Source organism: Syzygium oleosum, unplaced genomic scaffold, assembly GCF_021117445.2.
Source record: "Syzygium oleosum isolate NSW1041296 unplaced genomic scaffold, Sole_v2.1 Sole_v2.20, whole genome shotgun sequence".
Lineage (NCBI taxonomy): Eukaryota > Viridiplantae > Streptophyta > Magnoliopsida > Myrtales > Myrtaceae > Syzygium > Syzygium oleosum.
Window position 1 is genome coordinate 3,637,558 of NW_026607504.1, and position 25,784 is coordinate 3,663,341.

The window sequence follows — 25,784 nt, forward strand, 5'->3', positions numbered from 1 at the left end:
TTAACCCTTTCTTTCTTTTCCTTTTTTTTAGAAAGGGGAGGTTTTGGCCTAGAAAATGCTCAGGCACTTGTTGTTAATTAGGACATTTTCTTCTTTGGCCATAGTCGACAAGAACATTATTAATCGCTCCCTCTTTTACTACTGTCATCCTCGAAACCAGAGTCTTCGACACCGGAAAAAGCGAGAATTTACGAAGCATTTAAGTCGTTTTGGTTTTCGCAGCGAAAGTTCATCGCGGGTGGAAGACGAAAAGCCAAAGCCATATGTATAGAAGCCATTCTCATCCTCAAAACTTCTCTCGGTAATAAGAAAAACCCGATCTTTGCGACGGCCCAAGTTCCAAATTCCGGAGCAGATGGATCGTGGGAGAAGAGCACGCGACGGGCGATCGAGATCCGGCCCGCCGAGGGGCCGAGTTTGGCGCTCAGTGGGTGATCATGCGCATCGTCGCTCCTCTGTAATTTCGTCGTGTCCCTCTCTCCTCTTTTGTACTTGTTGTTTGTCCGGTCGTTGCGTTGTTGTTCTTTGTCTCTCCTCTTGTGGGTGTGTGTCGTTTGCTTTTGTTTTTCTTGGTTTGCAATTGGGAGCAGATGGTACATCTATCTGTTGCAATGGGTTCTTGTAGCTTTAGTGAATAGTGGGAGAAGCATATAATCAAAGAAGTTCTGCTTTTTTCCTGTTAGCTCAGATGGAGGTGTTTGTGACATTATAGTCATGACAATGACCTTTTATTTTTAGGTGAACTAGAAATGATGCACGCCCCATGCATGTCCCTCGATGAAAGAATACAGAGAGAAACAATTGCATAATTTGAAAATTTGCAAGAAAAAGAAGTGACACCTCACAGTTGGACTGAAAGTGAGTAAAGGATTTATCTGTCGGCGAAAATCGGATGTGCGATTAACATGGGATGAATGAGCATTACCAATGTATGTACAAGACAGATGATGGAAATCCATGGACGAAATTGATAGCAGATATCGCTGCTTGTTTGTTTCACCAGTCATGGATTAGTGCTGATATACCAGTTCAGCTTCATGTCTACCATATTTATGCACTTGTAACTTATTTTATTTTATTATAGTAAACTGAAGTTTGCGGTATCATTTATCTCTCAATGTGACATCTTTCACAACAAATTAGAAACCATTTCAGTTCCAGGGGGCCTTTGACTTGAATAGCTGTGGCTCATGTATGGAGTAGATTGAAATTATTATGTTGCTTGTCTTCTCAGCCTGGAGACATGGAACTTAACATGAACAGAATCCAAATTGAGGAAACTCACAACAAGGAAACAGAGAACGATTCTCTTTCACCCAACATAAATAGTTGCTTTCTGCGAAGTGAGCCTCAGCAACCTTCAAATTCCGACAGTGGTAAAGGCGAGGACACAAAAAGTATTGCTGGCTTTGAAGATTCAGTGCCTGCTGAGGACTTTTCAGAGGATAGAAGATATGATATCTGTGTGCCCCAAGTTGGTACACCTGTAATGCTGAAGCCTTCATTGCTCGTAAAGAATAGAGAAAAGCGTAATGAAGAGAAACGATCACTGGAAGAACATAATTGGAGAATATTGAGACCTGGAATGGTTCTTCTTAAAAGCTATCTTTCCATAAGTGATCAGGTATACGGTTACATCCCTCTCCAAACACAACCTTTTCTTGAAATGGAAATTTTGGGGGAGAAAAAGAACAGAAGCGTCCTCCTTGATTGAAAATTTTGACTTGTAACATCTGTGCCTATTGATTTGCAAAGTTGTATGATGTTCAAGTCCATGGTATGATTTAAAGAAAGAGAAATATGAAGGCAGCATAGGACTCTTACTTGTTAGTCTAAGCACCACTCAGTACGGATGAGTAGCCTCATTTTGGTGTTACCAGTTTACTATTGTGATGGAGACCTTTTCCCTGGCTGTCTTAAAATATGCTTTGAACGAAAAGTACCTGACATATTCAGTTACTTCCAGTGGTATGCTTTGAGTGTAGTCCGCTCAGTGTAATCCTACTATTTATAGCTGTTTCGAAGCTACATCTTATGCTTGTCATGTCTGATGCTAGATTAAAATTGTAAAGCTGTGCCGTGACCTTGGTCTTGGAGCTGGAGGTTTCTACCAGCCTGGTTATCGGGATGGTGCAAAGTTGCATCTGAAAATGATGTGCCTTGGTAAAAATTGGGACCCTGAGACAAGCAAGTATGGAGAGCGCCGGCCAATTGATGGAGCCAAACCGCCAAGGATCCCGGAAGAATTTTGTTACTTGGTTGCAAAAGCTATCAAAGATTCTCATGCTTTTATAAGTAAAAATGTCAAAAAAAACGATGTGCAGGAAAATTTTCCACTGATGGCCCCAAACATCTGCATTGTGAACTTTTACACTGCCAGTGGGCGACTTGGTCTCCATCAGGTTTGTAGCAATTAATCTGATAAATCAGTCGGTCTTTATTTTGGTTATTCTATATGAATTAGTTACTCTCTAAGTAGATATATTCTTAACAAGGAACTGCATCGTCAGAATAGTTCTGACAGATGTAGCAAGGCTGAATTTGGGGGCCTGAATACATTGACCGAAGATTGTTCTTTCTTAGAAGCTAATATTTTGTAATTGACATTCTCTTTACTTTCAAGTTCAATCTTTATAGAATTGATGTCTTATCTGCTCATCAATCCTTGTTTTTGTCTGATCATTAGAAACCCGTCTACATAGAACTAGGAGTCTTGGTTCACACAGCGTCTCTATTGACAGTCAGATTTGGGTTTGCTGGATTCGGAATTTTGTGACATTGTCGAAATGCAGGATCGGGACGAGAGTGAAGAAAGTCTTCGCAATGGATTACCTGTGGTGTCTTTCTCCATTGGAGACTCAGCAGAATTTTTATATGGAGATCAAAGAGACATTGTTAAAGCCGAAAAGGTTTTACTGGAATCAGGAGACGTCTTGATATTTGGTGGAAAATCTAGACACATTTTTCATGGGGTACCTTCTATTCTCCGGGACTCTGCACCCAAGGCTTTGTTGGAAGAATCGAGGCTTCGAAGTGGCCGTCTGAATTTAACTTTCCGAGAGTACTGATATCATTGTATTAGGTGTAAATAGTTGTTAATTAGTTCTATGCAAAAGTTTGGTTTGGAGTGGTTTTGTTGATATTAACCAGGATTGGAATTGGAAGACAGTTGTTAAGGGTGCGAATGGTAACTATTCGCTCCAAATCAAATTCTTGCGAGAAATTGATTTCGAATTCTTGTAAATTGATTTTGAGGAGAAATCTGTTTGGTAAAACATGACTAATTCTGCTCCAGAAATTGATTTCTGAGGCAATCTGTTTTGATTTGTTGATTTTTTTGCACCTAAAAAAATTAAATTTTACTCAAAGTGGGTGGCCACATGTATTATAAGCCATTCTGTAAAGTTTTGATATTTTTGATTTTTTTTAATTTTTTTGGGCACCTAAAAAAATTTAAATTTCACTTAAAGTGGGTGGTCACAGGTATTCTAAGCCATTTTGTGAAGTTTTGAATTTTTTAATTTTTAATTTTTTAATTTTTTAATTTTTTTGGGCACCTCAGAAAATTTAAATTTTACTCAAAGTGGGTGGTTACAGATATTCTAAGCCATTCTGTGAAGTTTTGAAATTTTTTATTTTATTTTTTTTTTTTTTAGCACCTCAAAAATTTAAATTTATTTCAAAGTGGGTGGCACACGGTATTTTAAGCCATTTTGTGAAGTTTTGAAAATTTTTATTTTATTATTATTTTCTTTTTTTGGGCACCTCAAAAATTTAAATTTCACCCAAAGTAGGTGGCGGGTATTTTAAGCCATTTTGTGAAGTTTTGAAATTTTTGATTTTTTTTTTGCACCTCAAAAAATTTAAATTTCACTCAAAATGGGTGGCCACATGTATTTTAAGCTATTCTGTGAAGTTTTGAAATTTTTTATTTTTTTTATTTTTAAAAAAAAAATTCACCAAATTTCATATTTTCCCCAAATTTGACTTTTTTTTTATTTTCTGGAAATTTTTATGAATTTTTCTAGAATTTTTCAATTTTTATGCATTTTCTGAAAAAAAAAATTTGTGAGAAAATAGGGAGAATGCATTCCGGAATCAAGAAGCTACAAAAAGTAGCTTCTCTTTTTCTTGCCAAAAACTCATTCCGGAATCAAAAATGCATTCTGGAATCAAGAATTTTTAACAAACGCATTTTTATTCCAGAATGCAAAAATCGCTCCAGAATGCATTCCGGAAATATTTTAACAAACGCCATTCTGTTCCGGAATGCATTCCGGAACAGAATTTTTATTCCGGAATGCATTCCATGCGCACCCTAAGCTTCTCTTTTTAGAGAATATCAGTTCTCTTTTCCCTGTCAGGTGTACAAAAGACAGAATGTGTTGTAGGAACCAACAGGATGACTTAAGTTTTGATCTTTCTAGTTGAGGCTGTATTCTGTTTTTCTGTTTTTTTAGTTTATTTCATTGTTACCATTTGTTTGAGCACATTGAATTAGTTATTGATATTTGTTGTTTTTTCAACGACGGGTTAGCTTGAGCTATTCTTATTTTGAAGTTGTTCAGGGTCAGTTGGCTGGGGCAAAGTCAGAACTGTGCAAAGATTCCTGATATAATCCTTAAAGGCTTGTTTGGTAACTCGCCAAATAGTGACTGATTCTATTCTTTTGTTCCCGGGAACAAAAAAAGAACATAAATCCGTTTGGTAAATTTTTTGTTCAGGGACATAAATGTTTTAGAAATTTTTTTTTTTCCTTTTCTTCTTTCCTTCCTAGTTGTGGCCGATTCTTCTTCTTTCCTGGCCTATGGCCGGCGATCGGCCACATGCCAAAGCCAGCAATGACTTCGCGGCCCTCGCCTGCCACAGGCGAGGGCGAGGGCTGGACCCTTGCCAGCCTTTTCCAGCCCTCACCTGAGCCGGTGAGGGTCGCCCTCGAGGGTTGCAACTTGGGCGAGGGCGGCGGCGAGAGTCCAGCCCTCGCCAGATCCGACGAGGGCGGCCCTTGCCCAAGCCACGAGCCTCGACGACGGTCCTCATTGACTCGGGCGAGGACTGGAAAAGGCCGGCGAGGGCGGCCCTCGCTCTCGCCGGCCATGGCCAAGAAGGAGAAGAAAAAAAAAAGAAAGAAATATTAAAAATATTATTAATAAAAAGAAATTTTGTGCAGTTACCAAATAAATTTCGGTTCTTTTTCTATTCCAGAAATGGAAATTTTAGATTATTACCAAACGCCTTTAAATGCTTAGAAATTATTTCTGGGAACAGAATAAAAAATTCATTTCTAAGCAGAAATCATTTTTTGGAACAGAATGGATACCAAACGCACCCTAAGTTTCTCTTATTAAAGTTATGGATACGAGGCCCTTTTTAACATGAGCTATCACCTCTGACCAAAAAAGAAAAAAATACATGGCTTATTACTAAAATTCTCAAACCGATAATCTATACCACATTTTTGTGTCACAAAAAGTCCAAACCAGTATATTAGTGCCACACTTTATCCAAATTAATTTTCGTATGACAAAAAATTCTAAACCCGCGTCACACTTTCAACACCAAAATTGGGGATTTTAATAGAGTTTTGAAACTTGAAGGAGCTGTTCCGGCAAAATTGGCAGTTTTTTAGTAGATTTTGCAATCTAAGATTTTGATGATTTGGGATTATTATAACGTGAAAATTAGTTTAGGGGTGGCACTAGTGCACCGATTTGGAATTTTCTGTGACACGAAAATTAGTTCGAGATAAATGTGGCACGAGCATACTAGTTTGGGATTTTTTGTGGTGTTAGCCCTTATAGTTATGATTTACCAAATAGTTCTGTAGGCAAAATGGAGAATTCAAGAGATGTAAAAAATATAATGAAAGAGGAAAAGGAAAGCGAGAATGTGTAAATTGCTTCTTCTTTTTTTGGTTGGAAAATTGCCAATTAGTTTATTGGAAATTCTACGGCGCAAGAGAAATTGTAAAGCTATGGCTTTTGAGCATGACAAGAAGTGAAGACATGTGGGTTTGAAGAACAGTGTGCTTGATTAATTTTCATTCTCTTAGATTGTAAAGCCATAAATTTCACCACGAGATATCCCCCCCAGCTACAACAAAAGCATTTGAGAGCAGAACAGCAATTTTCATCAAACTTCACCTTTTTGGCAGCCAAACCTCAACAGTCACAAAACCAAAAAACCTTGGTTGGTCAACATGCTTGCTTGATTTTGCTCCCAGAACAATGCATGTAAATGCTTATTCACATTAAACCAACCTGCAGAAAAGATCAACCACCCACCAACCAACAAAATGGCCAGTTAGTCCCATCTCTGCAAGTGTTAATCATATGCAAAATCCCTCATCTTTTAAGACCCTATTGTCTGCCACTAGTTGGAACGGAATTCTGAATTCATAACTTGTGCTTGCTTTAGTCCCTGAATGTCATCTTTGTAAGTTCTTGTGGGGTAATTATCAGAAAGTGTAAGGAAGTTAGGGAGAGGATAAAACCAGGCTGGAGAAGCAGGGCACATGCTGAATTTAATCTCATAATGCTTATACAGGATCACAAATTGAGCATGTGCCCTGGCCCTCCATCTTGGTTCCTCTCTCTTACTGTTAATCTTTGGCCGACTTGCTGGAGTTTAGGAGCGTCGGCTGCACCAGAAATATCAGAGGTAATACAACTCTTCCATAATCTTTTATGTTGCACATTTGGACATTTGTGCCAGCTTGTACATTAGCTCTCTCTCAATTTCTTAATCCTGCGCTTAGTCATTCTGACATATTTGAATCAGTTGACCTGTGCTGGAACAAGAATTGACGAATTGCATGGCCTAGCATATAGGAATAGAAAGGCTAAATACAGAAATGGTGCATGATGTTCCGATATTTAAATTATCGTACCTTTTCAACAATGTTTTAGTCACTATGCCTGTAGCAATCCCAAGAGCCAATACCTCCGCTCTGTGGGGTCAACAAACTGTGACTGATATACAAAAAGATTGATTCGACAGTTTCTATTTGCCAGTATCTGAGAGAGAGGAGAGGGAGAGAGAGTTATCAGAGCCACTAGTAGACAAAGAGGCTCAAGCGAATGCGACGGCTTCGTTCTCGGCGCGAATTAGACTAGCATAGAGGCCATTAACATTGGAGGCCAGGAGCGTATCATGGCTTCCGTACTCTGTGACCTTGCCTTCTTTGACGACTGCAATCATATCGGCTTCCCTAATGGTGGACATTCTATGTGCCACGACGATGGTAGTCGCTCGTCTTGATGCCGTCCTCAACGCATCTTGGACATGTCTTTCAGATTCCAAGTCCAAAGCACTACTGGCCTCATCTAGGAGAAGCACTCTCGATTTTTTTAGCATGGCTCTCGCTATGGCAATCCTTTGTTTTTGACCTCCAGATAATTGGACACCACTCTCGCCAACCTGCAACAGCAGAGAATTCTTAGGTTAAGCTATTTGCTGTACTGTATTTTTTGTCTGCTTCTTGGATTACTTCGGTACTTCATCACTTACCCTGAGAAATTATCCTTCGGTTAATTAATTTCTAGGGACCCAAGAGATGAGGTCTTAGAAAGCCATCACAGAGTAGGATTAAGCTCATAGCCAGTGCTTTGCTTGCCAGGAAAAGAACAAGGAAATCAATGTAAAAATGTACCTGGGTTTCATAACCTTGAGGAAGACCACTAATGAACTTGTGAATATAAGCTTCTTTTGCAGCTTCCTCGATCTCAGCCCATGAAGCATTCGGATTTCCAAATGCTATGTTCTCTCTGATACTCCCTCCGAAAAGTGCAGGCTCTTGGCTTACCAATGCCGTCTGCCTCCTTAGCCATTTCACATTCATCTCCCTCAGATCAACCCCTCCTATCATGACCTTCCCCTGATTTGGGTCATAAAATCTCTGTATCAACCATATGACCGTTGATTTCCCCGACCCACTAGATCCCACCAGAGCCACCATACTGCCGGCTTTTACCTTAAGATAGAAGTCTCTCAAAACAGTCACCTCCGGCCTCGAAGGATACGCAAAAGTTACCATTTTTAGCTCGATATCCCAAGGTTTTGACCTTTCGAGCTTCCTTCCTCTCCCTTTGTCATTGCCAATTAGAGGCCTCCGGTTAATGATTTCAAGAACAGCTGGAATAGACGTTCCAGCCATTGAAGTGTCCGGGGCCAGACCTGCTAGTTGCCCGACTGAGAATGAGCTGAGTACCAAAATGAGAAATATTTTGTAAACTTCACCGAAGTTGGCCTTGCCTTCTTTGACAAGGTACGCTCCGAACCAGAGAGTGAGAGTATATGCACCATACATGGCACCTTGAGCAAATCCTGAAGTTAAGCCTAAAATCTGCGACCTCCTCACGGACTTCTTCTTGGGTTCAGATAAAGCATGGTCAAAGGATTTGATCAACTGTTCTTGAGCTGAGAATGTCGTTACCGTTCTAATGTTTGAGATTGCGCCACCAGCTATGTTGCTAGCTTTGGCGTAAGCCTCGTTATCTAGTTTCGGTCCAATGCCTATGATCAAGCTCAAATAACTTGCGCCGAGTGTGATTGGGGTAACAGCAGCTGCCACAAGGGTTAATCTCCACTGGAGAAAGAATGAAACACCTAGCCCAGCGGCAGCTGAACTTAGACCCATTAACATGACAGAAAGTCGATCTCCTAGGACTGACCGAAAACTGATGCAGTCCGATGACAACCTTGAAACAAGTATTCCAGTGGAATTCTCCTCAAAATCGAACCATCCCGGTTCTTGTTTTAATGTTGAATGGAACAGAAGGCTTCTAACTCTTGTCGTGAGCTTTGTTCCAGCCCAACCGCAGAAACCTTGTTGCCCAGTTATGGATATTAGACACCCTAAGCCAAGACCAACTAGAATCAAACAAAGATGACCGACTCCTTTTGTTATGTTTTCCGCTTTACCGAAGTAAATGTCAAGGGCATCTCCAAGTATCAAGGGAAAGACTGAAAGAATGGCACCCGCAACCATACCAAAGAGAAATCCTAGTATCAGCACAAAAAGCTCTGGCCTCTGTAAGCTCCATATCTCAGAGAGCTGAAAGTTCCTTTGCACTCGCTTTTGTGGTTCTTCATCCTCTAGCTGGTGGTCATGCGTGGATTTATAGTAGTTTGATCTTGAGACTTCATGGCCATACTTTGAATCCGATACATGGTGCGCAGATTTATCATACATGGAATCAGCACCCTTCTGAACAATGTCAAATTGTTTCACTGGAGGCCTGGAAACTGCGTCAGAAGCTAGCTTGACGAGGTCATAGTAGGCGCCGCCCTTTTCCATGAGCCGACGGTGGTCACCAATCTCAACAACAGACCCTTGATCAAGCACAGCAATTGCATGAGCATTTCTTACCGTAGCAAGCCTGTGAGCAATGACAACGGTTGTTCTGTTAGTGGAGATTTTGTCGATTGCCTGTTGAACTACAATTTCAGACTCGGGGTCTAAGGCACTAGTTGGCTCATCTAGTAGAAGGATTGTAGGTTCTTTGATCATGGCTCGAGCTAGAGCAATCCGTTGCTTTTGACCGCCTGAGAGTAGTGTTCCTCTGTCCCCGACCTGCATAGGAGTCAGTAAGAGACAACTCATGCATTTGAGGCAAGTATTGACTGGCAAGAAGCTAGTCAGGCGTCAGAGCTAGAATTTAAGATCACAAATTAGGAGTTAATTTTAAATTCCATAATCAGATATAAATAGACAGTATGGTTTCTTGTATATACCGACACAGAGTATTTCAGTAGTATCACCTGTGTATCATAGCCTTGTGGGAGGCCCAAGATGAAGTTGCTGGCGTTCGCCGCAACGCAAGCAGCCATTGCTTCCTTCCTTGTGGCGTTCTCTTTGCCCATCATCACATTTTCTATAATGCTTATAGCAAAGAGAACTGGCTCCTGGCCTAACATGCCTATCTGACTTCTTAGCCACTTGACCTGCAGTGACCTTATATCGTGACTGTCCAAGGCGATTGTGCCTGCCATTTCTAACCGTTAGCGGAGAACTAGAGAAATATCCGATGCTTCACTTAAGATTAGCCCTCATTTATCAACTCTATTTGCCTGTGGGACTGCCAATAGAATGCGCAACAACTGCATTTGTATTACCGTAAGTAGACATTGGCTTACCCTTTATAGGATCATAAAACCTCTCTATCAGAGCGAATATGGTGGATTTGCCACCTCCACTAGCACCCACTAATGCGAGAGTCTTTGAAGAGGGAATCACCAGGCTCAAGGAGTGGAGAATCGGAGCATCTGGACGAGCTGGGTATGCAAAACTAACTCCTTTGAACTCAATCTTTCCTCGAACATGTGAGAGTATCCTCCCGCTAGGATTGTAGGGATCTATTTCTGGGACTCGATCTATTACTTCGAACACCCGGGTCGCTGCTACAGTGCCTTGCGCAAATTGAGCAAAGTAGGACAATGACAATGCCAAGCCCCTGCAGTATGAGGAAGGAGAATCAAGTTTCTTCTAGTCGAGAGCTATATATGCATTTGCATGCATCACACCAGAAATCTCATGCATCTCCAAGTAGCTTAGTACTAGTAATCTTCATTAAAGATTCATTAATAAAGTTCTCTTTTATTGAATAGTTCATCTTGAGGCCATTCAACATGTATGATAACAGAAATAAGTACCTTCCACCGAGATTGACGCCAAAGAAGCAAGCGATTGCTTGACCTCCTTTAATCTCGCCACGATGAACTAGTATAGAACCGTACCAAAAGGCCAATGCCCACGTTGAGTATGTAACCAAGTAGATGACTCCAATTCCTGCACCCTTGGCGAACCCAACCTTGGCTCCTATGGGAATTGACCTTGACAGCAATTCAGCATATCTCGCAGCCAAATTATCTTCCGCAACGAACGAAAACACCGTTCTAATGGAGCTGATAGCTTGCTCAGCAACGCTGCCAGCTGTTCGGTAAGAAACCTTCATTGTATCAAGAAGAAAAGGACCAAAAAGGAGTTAGAAAACCTCCCATGTTGAGATCCTTCATTCTCAAGCGTATTTAGTACCTCATTACCTCTTCCTTTGAAGCTAGACCGACATAAACAGCCTTGTAAGCAATGCCGCAGAACATCGTCAAAGGGGTGACAGCAAATACTACTAGAGATACTTTCCATGATTGTAAGAACCCAACCGTGTATCCACAGATGAAAGCGAAAATATGATGAACAAAGTGTGCCATCTGTAAGTTACAGAAAAAAGAATGAGATGTCTATGAAAAAGAAATAGATGCAATGCTTGGCTGGTTCTGATAACATGGGACAAGGACGACAAAAGAGTGAGAAATTGAGAGCGATAGCATAAAGAGGGCACCTTTTCGCCCATTACTTCTTGAATTTGCGCAACATCACTTGAGATTCCATGCATGATATCACCAGTGCTAACTTGTGTGTCGAAAAAGCCTATGTCCTGTCGGAGAACTGCTCTCAGGTAATTAGTTCTTATCCTTTGAGCTGCTCTATCGCCTACCAATCTCCAACATGTTATTTCTGCAAAAATTTTGCCACACTCTTCGTTTTACCAATGCCAACGGATGAATAATTGCAAATTTGGAGAAAAAGAGAATTGAAGCGATTAAATTCTTTCCAAAGCAAAATAGAAGACAACATTTAGGCAGCACACGAACCAGATGCCACTTAGCTAGAGGAGAGAAGGTCCTAATATTAACATTATGACGCCAAAAAATTACAGAAAATGCATTTATATAGATTTTTTTCTTACCCATGTAAGCTCCGACCACCACTACCGCTGCCAGTCCAGTCATAAACAGACATACCTGAAACGAAAATCAACACCAGAAATTTGAACATATTTATTGAACATGTAGCAATGATCCGTACAAAGAATGCAAATTCTAACGCACACAATGTATGATAGGATCTTTAATTGACGGTCAACTACAAGATATCACTTTACTGCAGGTGAAGATTATATTGAAATCATAGACAATTTATTGCGCTTCATCGCTAACTACAAGAGATGGAAAGTCATATGGTCAGGTCACCCACATGGCTGGACATTCATGTTAAGTTGAAGGAAAGGGGGTGGCAAGATTTGTAATACCTTGTCTACATCCTTCATCATCTGGTGTTTGTCAGTTTTTGATTCTAGAGCAATCTTGTTCACAAATTTTCCGAAAAGATAAGAATACCAAGGAAGTGAACCCCCATTAATCAGAGCTCCCAAGCACCCCAAGATCACAAGAACAAAATCCCACTTTGTTGAGTACTTGAACAAGCCGAATAGCCCAATCGGCTTCACTGGCTCTTCTTCATCCTCTTCTTCCTCATCGAACTCCTTCTCATCGGGAGATAATATTTTGATGTCATTGTATCTATTTCCATGACCGTGACTTTGGATTCCCGAATCCCATTCGTCATGACCATGCCGATCACGACCAGGATCGGTGCCTTCTTCCTTGTGCCTTGAATGTCCATGTCCGCCACGGTCATGTCCGCCATGTGATGTGCCGTGACCATAATCATGTCCACTGTTATGATGATGACGATGACCACGACTGTCATAACCAGCGTCATCGTTGTAATCAGTATTCACATGACGATGATATTTATGAGGACTTAAAGAGCTCACTTTCCTCTCAAAATCATCGTCTTTGTTGTAGCCAATAAGTTTGAGTTCATCCTTATGACCAAAACGGCCATCGTTACTTCCTTCCTTAATCACTTCCAAGGTTGAATGACCCTTCTTTGTCTTAGTATTCTCACCAGCAGCATAACTCCTTCCAAAGAACGCACTCTCATTAGTATCTCTGTCCACAAAGCTTTGCAGCTCAAGCCTCCCACCAGCAACAGAACCGTACACCGAATACTCATAGTAAGGATTCGTGAAGCTCCGAAACCTGCCACTCGTGCGAGAGAGGTAGTACTCATTCGCCGTCCGCCGAACAACTCTGCTCTGGGACGGCGTGGTGGGAGCAGTCCAGGGGCTTAGGGCCACACCAAGATTCTGGCCATCACGCCACCCTGTGGGCTCAAACTGCCACGATAGCTCGCCCTGCCATGACTTGTCATCGTCTGCCCCGAACGGCGTGGCTGGTGAAGGGTGGGGGAACCGCCTTGGGGTGTGGCTACGTGACGTCTGGTGCGAGCTGAGAGGCGTGAAGGAACGGGATGCATGGCGTGACGTGGCTCGAGTGGCATGGTGTTGGCGGCGAGAGTTGGTGGCTGAGGAGAAGGAGGAGTAGTCGAAGTCGAAGGATGAGTCAGCCATTGTTGGGGGAGGAGGAGGGAGAGGTTGAGCATGGAAAGATCGGTGCTACTGAGAGGAAGAAAGAGAAGTATGTGAATGTGATGAAGAGGAGGAGGAAAACAACGCATGGAAGGATTAGAAAGAAAGGGTTCAAACCTTGTTAGGAGCAACATCCGAGGAGGTATTTGCCTAGGAGTCAACTGAGACTATGCTTGCTCCGCCTATATTTTAATATTTGTGTTTTGTTTCTTCATGATTCTTGTTGATGCTTGTCTCTTTCTTTTGTCGACGTAGACAATACTCACAGCAAATTTTCTTTTCTAGGATGACAGACAGATCATGTTACGATGTTGCCCATGCTTAAGTTTGCCAACCAAATGAATTCATGTTAATATAGAATTAAACGTCACTCTATTCATTCAATAGTCGTATGATTGATCTATTTCCAAAATGAGTTTATCAGTACTAATTCGATGACAACCCAGCAATTTGCTCATATCAGATTGATTAGTTTTTCTCCATGTTTCACATGATAGATTGTATGGACGTTGGATTGGAATATGAAGTTACTGTAAAAATTGTTTGTTGTCGAGTAATTTCCACAGAGCACGAAGAAACCGTCCGTTGTGTTTGGAGAATTAACTTAATTCATGATGTTCCACGCTATGTTTCCGTTTTTTTTATTCCTCTCTAAACCCACGGTTGATCATTTGGATGAAGCAGCATCTTTTGAATGCTTATCCAATTGCAAAGCTTCTTTGCACTAAACGATGGACTACAACAACAATATATCACGAAGAGAGTTGAATATGCGCATCTGTAACAAGAAATGCAGAAGACTCTGAAGCCGGCAGCTGAATTCGCGCGGAATAACTGCGGCTACAGATTGACTGTTTCTGCATAATTATTTAACTGGTGAGAGTGACAGACAGGTACTAAATGCATTGGTGCTTATGCTTTTTGTCCTTCCTTTCGTAGTGCATGATGACCCTTTTGTGGGTGTTCTCTTGCGAAACACAGGATCGAAGGAAATACAAGATTCTAAAGCCAAGTGTAAACTCCAAACAGGGAGTTCTGTCTTAGCCAAGGTCAGGGCTCTTTTTTGGGATATTCTTAGGCTAAAGCAAAATGGGCCTCTCCATTTGTCAGCAGAGAGATCATTCATATCTACTCCACATTTTTTTTCGTGAATTCTGGCAGCTATCTAATAAGAACTTTGACTGGTAAGACGTGGCTATGGAAGTTGGAGCATTTTAGTTTATGCAATCCCTTCTCTGTCAATCAATCAGTGAAGGGTCATGACACGCATCAAAGTTCAACTAAAAGACAGGGATATGAGTAACTTCGGAATGGTGAAAAAGTATGCCAATGGTTGATTGGTTTTTAGTGGGAAAAGGGCGAAGGTAACGTCTTAGATACAACATTGCCGTCTTAAGTCGAAAGGGAAAAATTCACAATCAAATTGTTCAGTTACATATTGTTTCAATGGACATGAATCATTCTGTATCTTGGTTTCATAACTCTAGTTTGGCCGTTTAAGCACATACACACAAGTTTACGATCTCACGAAGCTAAATGATTTGACGGTCTAATTTGGTACAATTTAGTTGGAGTCATTCAAAGCAAGTTACTTGGTTTGGTCTGATCTTCCCTATAAGAAAATTACAAAAAAAAAATGACTGAGTTCGATCATGATCGTAGCTAAATGAAGTTGAAAGGTGCTTCTGCATGTCAGTGTTGCTTTTTTGCTCTTTGCACCCACCAAGCTCTATGCATGAAATTCCCTTCATCTCTTATGTTCATCCTCAGAAACTAGTCATATATTTTCGCAGTTACATTCGAGTGTATTCTAGCTTTCGCGCGTATATAAATGCATGGACACAGGACCAAGGCTGCATTTATCTGATAAAATTAGTTGGATGCTCTGAGTGACAATTACAATCCATGAAAATCAGTTGAAAACTTCTCTTGCACAATTTTACTTCTGGAACTTCCTTTCGTTTGTGCTAAGTAACAGATACTTCACATATTCACCTGTGCAGTCTTTTTCCGGATTGGATTCAATAGAACCTGTGTTTTACCGATGCTTGTGAAACAAAATGCACGATACAGCCAGACTGGGTTCAAGTACTGCTTTTTGAAGACCTGGGATAATTTTCGACAGAGAATACAACATTAGATACGTTAACTCCAGAATCCAGTTCCTGGGCCACTTGTGAGTCTCATCAATGGCAGTGGAAAGAAAGTTGAGGAAAAGATATGCAAAAAATATGGCACTTGCTTGCACGTAATCACATCATCATCTTCACTTGCCAAACTATCACTCTCAATAACAGAACAGTACCATATTCTGATATGAAATAAATGCGGCCTATACAATACCAAAATCAGATTTGGTGTTGTGCCTGTGAACTTCAACACAACATACAGCATATTCAACTTGGCTCCGCAGTATAACTGATTTGGTGTATACAAGCACTGTGGTAAATAGTGGATCTCATGCAAATCTTAAAGCATGCCTAGCTAAACGTCTGCATCTGGCAAGCATTCCTCCTTTACACTGAACCACTGAAAAGGGAAAGATCAGAATACTCTCACTAGGAGTTGAGTGACTCAGTGGTAAACCTTCAAGTCTCTTCCCTTGCTCCGGAAAGACGAAAGTGAGAAAAACGATCGTGGTGCTGTAAAATTTCAACTGGCATGTAAGTAAGTTACTCAGAAATATTGTTACACAAGCACCAGGTGAGCTGAGGAGGGCCGTAAAGATACTAAAACCACCCCTGATGCAGACCCTATCTAAAGCTTTGAAGCACATCAGAATGCTGGACAACTAGAAACATCAATAGTGAGCTATTACCTTTGAGAGAGCTTCCTGACAGTGATTGTTGATCATCTCTCAGCTTAAATTTTTCTGGTGGGGCTGGGATAGACCTATTTAGGGCTTGAACTGCAAGATAAGAAGACCAGATTTCATCATCAAGTCAAGAATCATGCTTTAGTTCTAATCTGTAGGTAGCATTAAACGATCACTAGGGCCGGTGTCCAGCAAAAGAAAGAAAAGTGATTTTTTACAGATGATTATGGGAGAACATAAAGCATAGACAAAATTAGTTTGTGGTGGACTTCAATGGAAAAACTAACTATGATCAAGTTTCTTGGTGCTTATGAGTCTGGCTGAAGGCAAAAAGGGTTATTTATGGGAGTATGCTTAACACGTTATTTTCAGTTCCAATAGGAGCCCATGCAGACTTACTTGTAATGCACGAACATAACCCTGATATAAAAAACAGAAAGTTGAATATGATACATAAACGATGAGACGGAACAAAATGCATCTTATTTTCAGGGCTTGATTTTCGAAATTTCAGTAGCTGCATCATAAGCGACACCCAGAAAGAGAGAGATATCCACATTAGGAATTGCTAATGAATTATGCTAATCTTAACTAGCAAAGACTCATCCTGACATCATCATTAAAAGGTTAGTGTCGCACAGACAGACAACATATTTAACAACCAAAATCAGACACCATGGTTGCTCAACAGGAAAACTGACCTTGTTCCTGGAACAAATCACTTGCAGTAAAGCTACCACTGCAAGAATGATCCTGCAAAAAACCTGTAACAGGCTGCCTCAAGTGTTCGAGTGATCTCTTGGGAGGAGGACGACACCCGCCTTCAATAGCGTTATCTCCATCCGATGTCAATGCAGATACCCTATTGACTGAACTCTCTGTCACCTGACTTCTTCCAAACTTAAGCAACCAAAAACCTTTCTTCGCATCCTTGGAAGATTCATTCTGGGAAGAATCACCGGCGATATTGGGTTTCTGAGCATTCCCCCACTTCTTTCTTGTTCGAACAAGACCGGTCTCCGCATGGACCATCGGCTCGCTCCAGGATATGGAGCTTCCAACTGAGGAATCAACAGAAGCATCAATTTCTGATAAGTCGTGTTGGTAATACCTTGGCAGCATCGAAACAGACATGAGATCAGAATAATGAGATCCAATTGAGTCAGCATTGGGAGATCCAGAATTTCCATCATCTAAGGTGGCATGATATCTAACTTCTCCACTTTTGATCTCTTCATCATTTTCAGTCTTTTTAGCCATGTCAGCAGCCTCAAAGGCTAAAGCGCCAAAATCATCATTGTATTTCAAATTATCGCTGTTACTAGGGAAGGCCTCCGAATCGGCACTTTTGACAAGTTCCTCATTTAGGCCAGGACGAACCCATTCTTCATCGAATCTCACCGACTCCAGGATAGCTCCATTGGAGTTCCAAGCAGACAAATTCTTGGACTCTGACGGACTGGAAGAGCTTTTCCTCGTCGCCTGAGAATCCCGTGTCGTCTTTTCCTTTGCACAATATACTTTTGTCTCTTCTCCCGTGCTTTTGCTTCTGGGGAAGCTCCTGTCTTGGGAGCGGGGCGCTGTTCGACCGAGTCCTGGAGCAGGATTTTTGTTCTCTTTCTTTGTATTAGAGAAATTGGGAATAACAGGAAGTGACCGCACAAGAGAGCCTTCGGATTGCGGCCTTCGCCTTCCAGAAATGGAGTTGGAGGGTTTTAAGGAAGGCCGAGGGACAGGCACTGTGGTCGTCTGAGGTTTCGAGGAAGACTGATCTTGAATAGGTGAAAAATGCTTCTTGGTTGCAGAGCTCCTGGAAGAACCAACTCCAGGAGATGCATCGCTCTGTCCGTCTGGATAAATCTCTGCTTCGCCACAGAATAATGCTCTCGTATGCTGTGACAAGGAAAACTTTATAATAGTTAGTCCAAGTAACAACCCGGAAGCCTAATTTAGGTCCAGTTTCGACTTTCAAAAACATGACACGGAAGAGCATATCATTAGATAGTCATGTATTGAATGGAACATAAAACAATACCTCGTCCATCCTGGTGCTCGACTGAATATTGAATGATCGCAGCTTCTCAATACGCGACCGTGCGCCAGAATTTAAATCCGGTCCTTCCACTGACCCAGAAAGTTTGGCTTTCAACTCTGAAATATTCATTTCAAGGTCGGCCTGCATGTCCTTTAACTTAGCCACCTTCAGTGCCCTTTTGTATCCCCCTTCTTGTCTCAGTTTCGCGTCCCGTCTCTGCATGTACTCGTCATAGAATTTCCCCCTCAGATTAACCGATATATCTTTCCTATTAGTATCGGCATAGCCCTCCTGATCACCTACCGTCTTCACAGATGGAGAGGTGCCAAACTTTGTCTGGCCACTCGAACTCCTTATCGACTCGGTCATGATTTGCTTCTCGTGAACTCGAGGAGGAATCGCTTGGCTATTGAAATCTGTACTCCTCCATCTGGAACTGAACTGATCGTCGGACATCCGAAGCTTCTGCTCGGCGAAAAGCCTCTCGAGCTCATCGGCTTTGGTTCTGAGCTCCTCGATGAATTCCTGATTCCCCCTGGAGTGCCGTGTCGACCTCAGAACCGGAATCTCCGGAACCTGTCCATCCGGAAACACCGCACTGCTGTTACCAGAAGATAAACCCGTCTCACCGGCCCTAGCATACGACCCCGTGATCTTCTGAGAGCCGCGGGGAACTGGTGCTTGGAACTTCATGACTCACCTGACGAAAGAGCGCAACATTTCAGAGAAGCATACGTCCAATTCGCATCGAACATCTGCTTCTCCATAACGCCGTCCATCTTCCGAAACTAGTTCAATTTCTGGAGGTCAGTTCGGTCAACACACGGAGCCTCCGCACCAGCTGAGTCGTTGGTGACTCGGTCAGGCAGGTAGGCTCTTTCATATTCCCTCCCCCTCGCCTTCTCTCACGTTTTGCATTGTCTTGGCAATTTTGGATGGCTGTGTGTGACAGTGAAGTGAGGAGAGGCTGGTGGTGGCGAGGGGGACTTGGGTGCGCGACACGTGGGCGCTCGTGATTGGCCACGAGTGGGGGAGGGGGGGGTTTTGGCCGGTCAAACGTCGAGTTCAAAGGAGATGGGCGGGCCCACTCGGCTCTTCCTTCTACTTCCATTGGTGGCGTGGTGGCAAATCGTCAGCAGACAATGTCAAACTCAGGTGACTAGGAGAGAGAGAGATTAATTTGTTGACACGTGGCCAGTCTCCTTTTAGGAGGGTGAATTCCCTAAAAAACCCCTTAATTTTAGGTCAAGTCCGAAATTTACCCCGAACTTTTTTTTGTCTACGAAAAAAGACCCCAAACTTGAGGTACTATCCCAAATCTGCCCTGAATTTTGTTTTGTGTAAAAAAATCAACAAATTTCAATTTATTTTCAAAAATATACCCCCGTAATCCAGTCTCAACTTGACGTGACACTTCTATGTCGATAACAAATCCACATCAGCAAAGTAATAAGGCGATAGGTACAGACAGACGTCACCTTTCCACTTTGATAACAAATTCAACCCAATAAAATTATTTTGAAATTCTCCAAAATAAAACCGTTATATGATATAAAAGTTAGGGACGATAACAAATCCACTCCAAAAAAAAAAATTAATCTGTAAAAAACCCTAATTTTTAGGTTCAGTCCAAATTTGCTCCGAACTTTTCTTTGTCTAAAAGAAAGCCCCATTACTTTATTAGTGTGGATTTATTATCGATGTGGAAGTGCCACGTCAAGTTGGAACTGGATCACGGGGGTATATTTTTTAAAATAAATTGAATTTCGGTGATTTTTTTTACACAAAAAAAAAAAAATTGGGGCAGATTTGAGACTGGACTTAAAGTTTAAGGTTTTTTTTTTAGACAAAAAAAAGTTTGGAACAAATTTGAAACTTAACCTAAAGTTTAGATTTTTTTAGGGAATTAAGCCAATTTTAGGAATGCGTGGGGCGGGGCTAACTGCGGATAAAGGAAACGGGAGGATGCGCAAAACGACAGGAGCACACGACACTTTGGCAAATACGAGATTACTATTTTTCCTTAACGGATCTGGGGAATACAGAGAGAGAGAATACTGAGAACTAATGATGGGGGGCGACAAGTACGAGAAGTGGAACTCGGGATCTCGAAAGCGGTCAATTAACTGCTATACCTGCCATAAGGTGTCATCACGAGTTCATCATAAATTCATAATCATGAGCCATGACATGACAATGTACCTCCCGGCGACCCCTCAATCTTTTTCCTTAAATTTTTTCCATTTCGAGACTATGAAATGATAGCTTTTTTCCTTCCTCCTCCTGTGGGATTAGAATATGGAATTTAACTGGATGGACCTTGCTTTTGCATTGATGCTTTTATCTAATGCCATGCTCTTCCGATCCTCTTTAAGTCTGCCGTCCACACCGCCGTCGAACAACAACGGTCTCTCTAGACATGCATCGGGACACTCTTGATGTGTGTTTTCGAGGCGGTGGGTGAAGGTTAAGATCCGAGAAAACTCGAAATTCGTATTGGGTTTTTCTATGTGAATGCAACAAAACGGAGGAAAGAGCGATATCGTTTTTTTTCAGCATAGCTTTAGACAAACAAAAGTAGAATGAATATACGCGCGTTAGAGAGTCGACCCCAAAAAGGATCGATCGGAAATCGAGAGCAGCTACGCCCTATTATTGTGTTCTTGGACGTCTGAGGTTAAGTCGAAAACTCGAAATAACGGGGGAAGCGTATTGTTCTTTTAGAAGTGCACACAAACAAAAGTAGCCGAGCATCGAGAACGCCCTGTAATTTGTCTCGAACTCCTGATCGGATCAATTGCGCTTTGAGTCCCGGGTTCAGGAGGGTATCGGCCGATCGGATCAGCCTGGGTTGTCCGGTTCCTAAAAGTGTGAATCTAAAAGTGGAACTGAATCAAACCAGACCGAACTAACTATATATACTTTGTTTTCTTTTTTTATTTCTTCAAAAAATTAGTAAAATGTTAATTTTACCTTAAGTGAAGTACGTTTTTTGTTCGTCTTTTCAATTTGAGGATCATTACTGATGTTTGATCATTCATGGTTGCAAAATAATCATTATCTCTTGATGATTTGTGGGTTTAGTTTATTATTTTCGATCTGCAATTTATAAATCTGCTTTTTGATTTTTTTTTTTTACCGTAAAAAATATATGAGCACATAGTTAGAGTCATTTTACTCATAACTTTTTTCTAAAAAAAGTAGTGGGAAACATGAAAAGATAACATCAAGTAGTGGGAAAAAAAAGTGACCGGTTCCCAGTTATAGGACCAATTGGGAACCGATCACCCCTAGCTGAGCTGAATATCAATTATAACAAGCTCGAGTTAACCAAGATGGATGAGTGAATAATTAAATTGAAAGAAGACCCAGTTGCCTCCTCAAAATTTGAACTTGCCGCGACGACCATGTGGCTAGTTTGGAAAGCTCGAAATCACCTCATCATTCGCAAGCAAATCCCGAACCCGAACCTCCTTGTCAAGATAGCCAAAGCATTGTACGAAAATGCAGCGAAATGGATCAATAAGGATAAAAGAACAGTAGCGAAAAGAGAAAGCGTACTTCGCAAGTGAAAGCCTCCTCATCTGGGGACCCTGAAAGTTAACATCAAAGGCTTGTTCGTAGCTAATTCGTCGGTGGGAGTTGTAGCGTGTGCCTGTCACGACTTCGGTGGACGGATTTATGAGATTTGGTGGGACCGCCGCCAACTATTTTAAAAGCTTAAACTGTTAGATAAATGCGTGGTTTAATATTTATTTATTCTAATACTCTCCCTCATGCTTAGTTTGGTCTTTTTGACTAGTACTAAGCATGGTTATATTTAATTGAGGAGGCAAATGCGGCCTGGAAAGATTTGAACTAAGGACCTCCAGCTTTGATACCATATAAGATTTTTTTGGATCACTGCCAACTATTCTAAAAGCTTAAACTACTAGATGAAGGCGTGGTTTAATATTTAATTATTCTAATAGGATTAGCAAAACGGTGATAGCGAATTCGGTTGGGCAGGTGGAAGCTATGGCATTAGTTGAAGCCCCAATTTTTCTCTCTCCCTATTCGGACCTTCTGCTGTGTGTGGAGTCAAATTGTGCAAAAGTAATTCCGAGTGCAGATCAACCGGGTTAGGAAGCGAGAGCACTTATCACCCGAGCCCAGGAGTTAACACTGGCTCGGGAGCTAACACTTTGCTTTGCGGGCCTTACCTAGGCCCATTGCAACAGGGAAACAAACAAAGTCGCTAATTGGGTTGCTAAGGCCCATCGCAACGGAAGGCTTGTCTAGTAATTGGGTCTTGTAACCCCTCCCCCCAAGCTCTTTTCGATTTAATTTGCTCTGAAGCTCTAGACTTGTATTCACTAAACTCTTCTATCCGTCCCAAAAAAAATAAAAAAAAGGATGGATTGAACTTTTATAATCCCTAAAAGGTCAATCGAATCTTTAGATTCATGCATGCAATTCATGATTAGTCCCATAGCAATTGCCCAATTCCAACACGGACCAAAATGTGACATGTGACACAGAAAGTAACAGAGGAGTGATCACCCATTCCCTGTCAAATTTATTCCCCAATTAGATTCTCCTCAGCAAGAAAATTATAAAATTATCTAGAATTTCCCAATTCTTTTTTATTTTATTTTTCTATTGTTTTGGGGGGGTTAGAATCCCAATTCACTCGTAAAAGCCAAAAATTGGCACATACCCAGAAATTTGGACAGTTCTAATTCGAGAGGATTTTGCCATTATGCCTTGGATTATCATATTTGACAAAAGCCCAATTCAAGATACAGACTAACATTAACACCCCCAGGAACACAACCTCGACTTTCAGCCTTCTTCTTCACCACATGAATCAGAGATTTCCTAGAAAACTCTACATAAATTTCTACGCTTGCGGTCGCAAAATCTAGTTACTGTCGTCGCTGTTGTTGTTGTTGTTCTTGTTCTTGTTCTTGTTCCTATGCTGGTGGTTCGCACCGCTCCCTCCACCGCTGCCGCTGCCGCCGCCGCCTCCTCCTCCTCCTCTGCCGCCGCCGCCGCCGACCCCGGCCTTCTTGCCAGGACGGTGTTTAATTTGGGAGATCTCCATCTGGGTGTTCATGAAGAACTGCATCCTCTGCAGCTCCAGCTCCTTGGCGAACGTCATCCTCTCCTTCTCCATCTCCACCACCTGCTGCAGCTTGGCGCTCTCCGTCTGCTCGTACACCTCCCCGAAGTTCGCGATCGCGTGGGTCAGGTCGTCGATCGAGCTCCCCAACCCGTTCCCCTTCTGCTTCGGCGGCCCCGCCGCCGTCTTGTTCAGGTTCACCTCTCTCCCGGGCTTCGTCCTCTTAGGGCGGCGAATCTCCGGCGGCAGGCTGTCGGTGGAGGAGCCGTCGTGGTCGGACTCCGACTCCGACTCCGCCTTCCTACGCTTCCGGATCTGCATCTTCTGGCCGCCCCGCGGTTGCTGCCCTTGCTTGTGCTGTTGCTGCGTTTGCGACGATCGATGGTCCTTGTGTTGACCGCCGACCAACGACCTGATTCCGACGGGGATACCTACCGGGACATCTTTCTGCGTCCGCACGGGGCTCGGGGTCGCCGCGGCGGCCGCCGGGGAGGTGTACTTCGCGGACGGTCCGATCAGCTGTTCCAATTTGTCGAAGAACCTCCACTTGGTCGGGCCTCCGCCGGCGGCGATCTTGGCCTTCTCGAGCTTGTACTTCTTCTTCACCGTGTCGATCCTGTTCTTGCACTGGATGTCGCTCTTCGGCGGCTTCGCGTAGTCGTCTCTGCTGCTCACCGCGTCGGCGACTTCCTTCCAGTGCTTCTGCTTCAGATTCCCCCTGCTCAGCTCCAGGTACCGCTCTCCCCAGGCGTCGATCAGCACCGCCGTCGCGCCCTCGCTCCAGCAGTCCTCGCGCCCTCCCCCTCCTCCCCCGCCGCCGCCGCCTCCTCCTCCGCCGCCGTAGCCGGCCCTCGGGTGCTGGATCGGGAGGGCCAGGGCGAGGCTGTTGTGCGGGGGCGGCTGCTGCGGCTGCGGCTGCGCCGGAGATGTCGCCGCGTCGGCGCTGGAGGAGGCGGGGGGGACCGTCACCGTTATGCGGCCGTTGGCGGCGCGGCGCGGCGACGGCGACGGCGACGGCGACGCGCTGGGGGGGCCGGGGGTCGGCGGCGAGCGGATCTCGTCGTCGTCTTCCATGGGGGAGGAGGGGAGGCCCGGGCTACCGTGCGCCGGTGGGGGTGTGCGCAGGTTAAGCGCGGAGCGACCAATAAGAAAGATCAGCGAAACTCGCGAGCGAGAGAGAGAGAGAGAGAGAGAGAAACAGAGAGGGAGGGGGGGCGCGTTCGTGTGTGGGGGGTTTTTCTGATCGCAATTAACGGTTGACGGAGGGAGGGAGGGAGGGGGGGAGCGTTCGGCTGACGGCGACGGTAAAGCGGGACGGAGCGGGGCGGAGAACACGTGGCGGAGAGACAGAGGAGATGGCCCTGAGGTGGCTAGATCCGATTGGGTGGCGCCGCGGGTGGGGTTCTTCTCGGCGTGCTCGCCGGCTATTTGGTGAAGGTAGGTGGAGCTTTTCAGGGGGAGTTTTGGGTGTGCACTCGTTGGTTGGGTCGACGACGGGGGAAAACAAAAACCAGCGGCCTTTTTTTCGTTTTTTTTCTTGGCTACCGAATATTGAAACGGGAAGGTAAAAAAAAAACAAAAAAAAAAAAACAAATGAGAACTGATCGTGCCAAAAACCCTTTTCGGATATTTATACACCGCCGCGACGAGGGGGAAACTCTTGCCCGAACCGGAATCAATTGACCAAGTGAAATCACAGCCGTCGATTGCTCTCACCTGAAATTCCATGGTTCCAGATTTAGGCAAGAAAATCCGGACACTCCTTTTTATACGTGGCAAGTTGGTAAATTTGTAGTGGGCTGCACCTTGATAAATTCGGCTGGAAATTGATGACCCCGCGACGAGGGGAAATTCTTGCCTGAATCGAAATCAATTGACGAGTGAAATCACAACCGTCGATAGTTTTCACTTGAAATCCCGTGGATCCAGATTTAGGCAAGAAAATCCCGACGCTCTTTTTTATACATGGTAAGTTGGTAAATTTGCAATGGGCTGCACCTTGACAAATTCAGCTTAAAATTGATGACTGTCGCAACGAGGGGAAATTGTCACCTGAAACGGAATCAATTAATCAAGTGAAATCACAACCGTCGATGGTTTGGATATCGATTTAGGCAAGAAATTCCCGTTGCTCTTTTTTTATACACGGCAAGTTGGTAAATTTGCAATGGGCTGCACCTTGACAAATTCAGCTGGAAACTGATGACTGTCGCGACGAGGGGAATTCTTATATGAATCAAAATCAAATGACCGAGTGAAATCACAACCGTTAATGGTTTTCATGTGAAATCCCATGGATCCCGATTTAGGCAATAAAAACCCGACACCCTTCTTCATACACGGCAAGTTGGCAAATTTTTTGTGGGTTGCACCTTGACAAATTCGGCTAGAAATTGATGACTGTCGCGACAAGGGGGAATTCTTATCTAAATCGGAATCAATTGATAAGCGAAATCACAACCATCGATGGTTTTCACATGAAATCCCACGAATCCCAATTTATGCAAGAAATTCCCGATGCTATTTTTCATATACGGCAAGTTGGTAAATTTGCGA

General features: G+C 43.1%; 3 protein-coding genes and 1 pseudogene across 4 annotated transcripts; 1 reads left to right on the forward strand and 3 right to left on the reverse strand.

Moving 5' to 3' along the window:
• The first annotated feature begins 145 nt into the window (after nt 1-145).
• Nucleotides 146-3,171, forward strand: LOC130140572 (uncharacterized; annotated as a pseudogene).
• Nucleotides 3,172-6,859: 3,688 nt separating this feature from the next.
• LOC130140594 (ABC transporter B family member 19-like) lies at nt 6,860-13,600 on the reverse strand. Its single transcript, XM_056320285.1, has 9 exons — nt 12,090-13,600; nt 11,748-11,802; nt 11,340-11,515; nt 11,044-11,208; nt 10,654-10,949; nt 10,138-10,454; nt 9,763-9,986; nt 7,652-9,574; nt 6,860-7,419 (listed from the first exon to the last, which is right to left on the reverse strand). The coding sequence occupies exons 1-9, from the start codon at nt 13,254-13,256 to the stop codon at nt 7,072-7,074; spliced, it is 4,671 nt and encodes a 1,556-aa protein (XP_056176260.1). The 5' UTR covers nt 13,257-13,600; the 3' UTR covers nt 6,860-7,071.
• A 1,895-nt stretch (nt 13,601-15,495) lies between these two features.
• On the reverse strand, nt 15,496-19,039 carry LOC130140567 (uncharacterized). 2 transcript variants are annotated; one of them, XM_056320210.1, is made up of 4 exons: nt 18,125-19,039; nt 16,791-17,997; nt 16,093-16,182; nt 15,496-15,916 (listed from the first exon to the last, which is right to left on the reverse strand). In XM_056320210.1, the coding sequence occupies exons 1-4, from the start codon at nt 18,815-18,817 to the stop codon at nt 15,849-15,851; spliced, it is 2,058 nt and encodes a 685-aa protein (XP_056176185.1). In that variant the 5' UTR covers nt 18,818-19,039; the 3' UTR covers nt 15,496-15,848. The 2 variants fall into 2 exon arrangements, with proteins under 2 accessions (XP_056176185.1, XP_056176186.1); XM_056320211.1 differs by having other exon boundaries at nt 16,791-17,982; nt 18,125-19,037.
• Nucleotides 19,040-22,830: 3,791 nt separating this feature from the next.
• Nucleotides 22,831-24,434, reverse strand: LOC130140675 (trihelix transcription factor ASIL2-like). Its single transcript, XM_056320641.1, has one exon. It carries the CDS (start codon nt 24,300-24,302, stop codon nt 23,028-23,030), a length of 1,275 nt encoding a protein of 424 aa, XP_056176616.1. The 5' UTR covers nt 24,303-24,434; the 3' UTR covers nt 22,831-23,027.
• Between the last annotated feature and the right edge of the window lie 1,350 nt (nt 24,435-25,784).